At 49.6% G+C, this 2,500-nt stretch overlaps 1 protein-coding gene across 1 annotated transcript in view; it reads right to left on the bottom strand.

Annotated features, from left to right (window-relative positions):
- sos2 (son of sevenless homolog 2 (Drosophila)) overlaps positions 1-2,500 on the bottom strand; it is a 16,573-nt gene that overhangs the window by 5,307 nt on the left and 8,766 nt on the right. The window contains exons 10-16 of the mRNA XM_053501637.1: positions 1,920-2,500; positions 1,650-1,731; positions 1,387-1,509; positions 1,166-1,278; positions 673-895; positions 421-540; positions 161-323 (exon numbers count right to left, since the gene is read on the bottom strand). The exon at positions 1,920-2,500 is cut by the window's right edge and continues 63 nt beyond it. Coding sequence (XP_053357612.1) covers positions 161-323; positions 421-540; positions 673-895; positions 1,166-1,278; positions 1,387-1,509; positions 1,650-1,731; positions 1,920-2,500 — 1,405 coding nt within the window. The remainder of the gene's footprint in view (positions 1-160; positions 324-420; positions 541-672; positions 896-1,165; positions 1,279-1,386; positions 1,510-1,649; positions 1,732-1,919) is intronic.

Genomic DNA, 2,500 nt, shown 5'->3' with positions numbered 1-2,500 from the left:
TTAATTAATAAACTGAGCTAAAATAATTAGGGAAAAAGAGTAACATTGTGCCCTAACCATGCCTCTGACCTCTGACACAGAGACAGGAAGTCATTTATTAACTAAGGAGTGTTGGTTTATAAAAGCTTAAAATCATAAACAGGAACTATGTGTGTGGCACCTCAAAGGTGTGCTCCAGGCGATACACGGGTACAGAGTTGATGGCGCTAACGATCTCCAAAACCCCGTTAAAGTTGTTGAGCTCCTGAAAGACCTGCAGGATCTCGATGATCCTGATCATCACGGCCACCCGCTCCTCCACGTTCTCCGCCTCCACCACACACCTGAGGGAGAGAAAGGGAGAGAGAGTTGAAGAGGCAGTCACAGACAGGATGTCTGAACTACGTGTCCCATGATGCAACAGTGTAGCATGTGACTTACTTCTCAAACCAGAGTGTGAGGTTGGTGGTGTGTCTGATCATCCTCAGCAGATTGGGCGAGTTCTTCTCCTTATCCTCTTTAGTCCACACACTGCCCACTAGCTCGGATGGACGCACGGCCCTGTGTACAAGCACACACACACACACACACACACACACACAGAAGGTTTCTTTACTGCCCACTCCATCCTCAGTCACTGCTCCTGATTGGCTGTCTCTCTCTTTGTCTCTCTTCTGTCTCACTCTCTCTCACCTGTAGAGGTCAGACTCCAGCAGCGTGAGCTGGCGAGCGATCTCAATAGGGTGAAGGGTCATGAGGTCAAAGGTCTCGATCTGGCCTGGTCGGCTGATGTGCCACTCGATGGGTGGGAGCGGAGTCTCGAAGGTGATGCTATGACTGATGCCGTTTGGTTGCGTCTGCATTTTGCGCTTAATGATCTTATTGATAGACTCCACCCACTTACGCATGGACTTTCCTGCACATGTGCACACACATAAACGTATGAATAACGTCAAATAGTTGACTATTCTATTTTCACAGTTAATACAGTTTATATTTATTTACAGATAATTTAAACAGATGTTTACTTGAAGCTTTTTGCACTAAAGGACTAATTCCTATTTATCATCATTACAACGGTTGTATTTAACTTATGTTATTTTATTTTGTACTTCTGATCTTTATTTTTTTAACTACTGTGCATGAGTATACCTGTGAGCAATTGTGTGTGTGTGTGTGTTTGTACCTCTGAGCTGCAGCGGGTTGGTGATGTAGTCCTCCAGTCTGGTACGTAGTTCCGGATCATTCTCAAAGTCGTAGAAATGATGTTCCACCCACTGACGGAACACATTCAGCACCCTAAACACACACACACACACACACACACACACACACACACACGCCATGAGTACACATACATGCAAATGTAAACCCTGTGTGTGTGTGTGTGTGTGTGTGTGTGTATACCTGAGCTGGACAGGTTGCACATATTCTCTGCGGAATCTCTGGAGCTCGGCTGCCATTGGTTGGTCCCCGTTCCACATCGATTCAAGCTCTGCCTCCGATTGTTCAGGCTCAGGAATTTCAAACCTGGTGCATGATGGGAAATGTCACCAATTACCTCATCACTCTGTCCAGCATTCTGATGATCTGCTGAGTGTTTGAGTCAGTACCATAACACTGCTTTGTGTGTTTGTGTGTGTGTGTGTGTGTGTGTGTGTGTGGTTTACCTTTCTATAAGCAGTGTAAGGAGGTCCTGTGGTTTGCAGAAGGAACGATAAGTCGTCAGGAAAGTGCGCACAAAATTTGGGTCTGGAAACAGAAAACAGAAAAAAGCTTAAAGTTGGATGCTGATTAGTTGGCTGCTGTACGACACCCCCCTTTTTTTTTTTTTTACTGGACTCTTCTCCAAAACCACATGGGGACGGTTTGTGTAGTGTCCAGCTGGGGGCGCTGATGCTCCACACCGATTTAATAACAGGCTGAGGGTGACCGCTCACCTGCGTACATGTGGTAGGTAAGTCTCTCGATCAGCTTGTCCACGGTTCCTGCCTTGATGATGGGGATGCCGGTTTTGCTCTGCATGTGCTCCTCGAACACGATGTTCTCCTCTGAGTCGCGCACGGTGAAGCGGTACAGGTCGAGAGACGGCAGACGCAGCGGCTGCTCCTGCTCCTCCTTCTGCAGCTCGGCGTCCAGCATGCGCTCCAGCGTACATCGAGACTGCAGCATCAAGAGCGCCGCCATCCACGTGTTCTTCTCCTCGGCGGAGCGCGCGCAGAACACGACACCGGCCTCCTCGCGCCCCACCAGCTCGAAGGCGAAGCGCAGCTCCGGCGTGTCCTCGCGGTCCACCACACGAAACTTACGCAGCACGAACTTCTCCTTCAGCCTGAATTCGGTCCCCGGCAGGCGAGAGCTCTGACTGGCCTTGCAGCTGATCATCAGGCCGTCGAACAGGAAGTTGTGGCGTTCGTGCTTGGCGCCAGCGCGTACCAGCGGCCCCTCCAGGATGAACTGGTTGCAGCACTGACCGATGTCTTTGCCTTCCCAGCTGTCGATGCTCCTCTGGATCTCGTTC

The sequence above is a fragment of the Clarias gariepinus genome, chromosome 8, assembly GCF_024256425.1.
Source record: "Clarias gariepinus isolate MV-2021 ecotype Netherlands chromosome 8, CGAR_prim_01v2, whole genome shotgun sequence".
In the NCBI taxonomy this organism is placed as follows: Eukaryota; Metazoa; Chordata; class Actinopteri; order Siluriformes; family Clariidae; genus Clarias; species Clarias gariepinus.
Note: the sequence above shows the minus strand (reverse complement) of the source record. Positions and strands in the feature narration are given on the sequence as shown.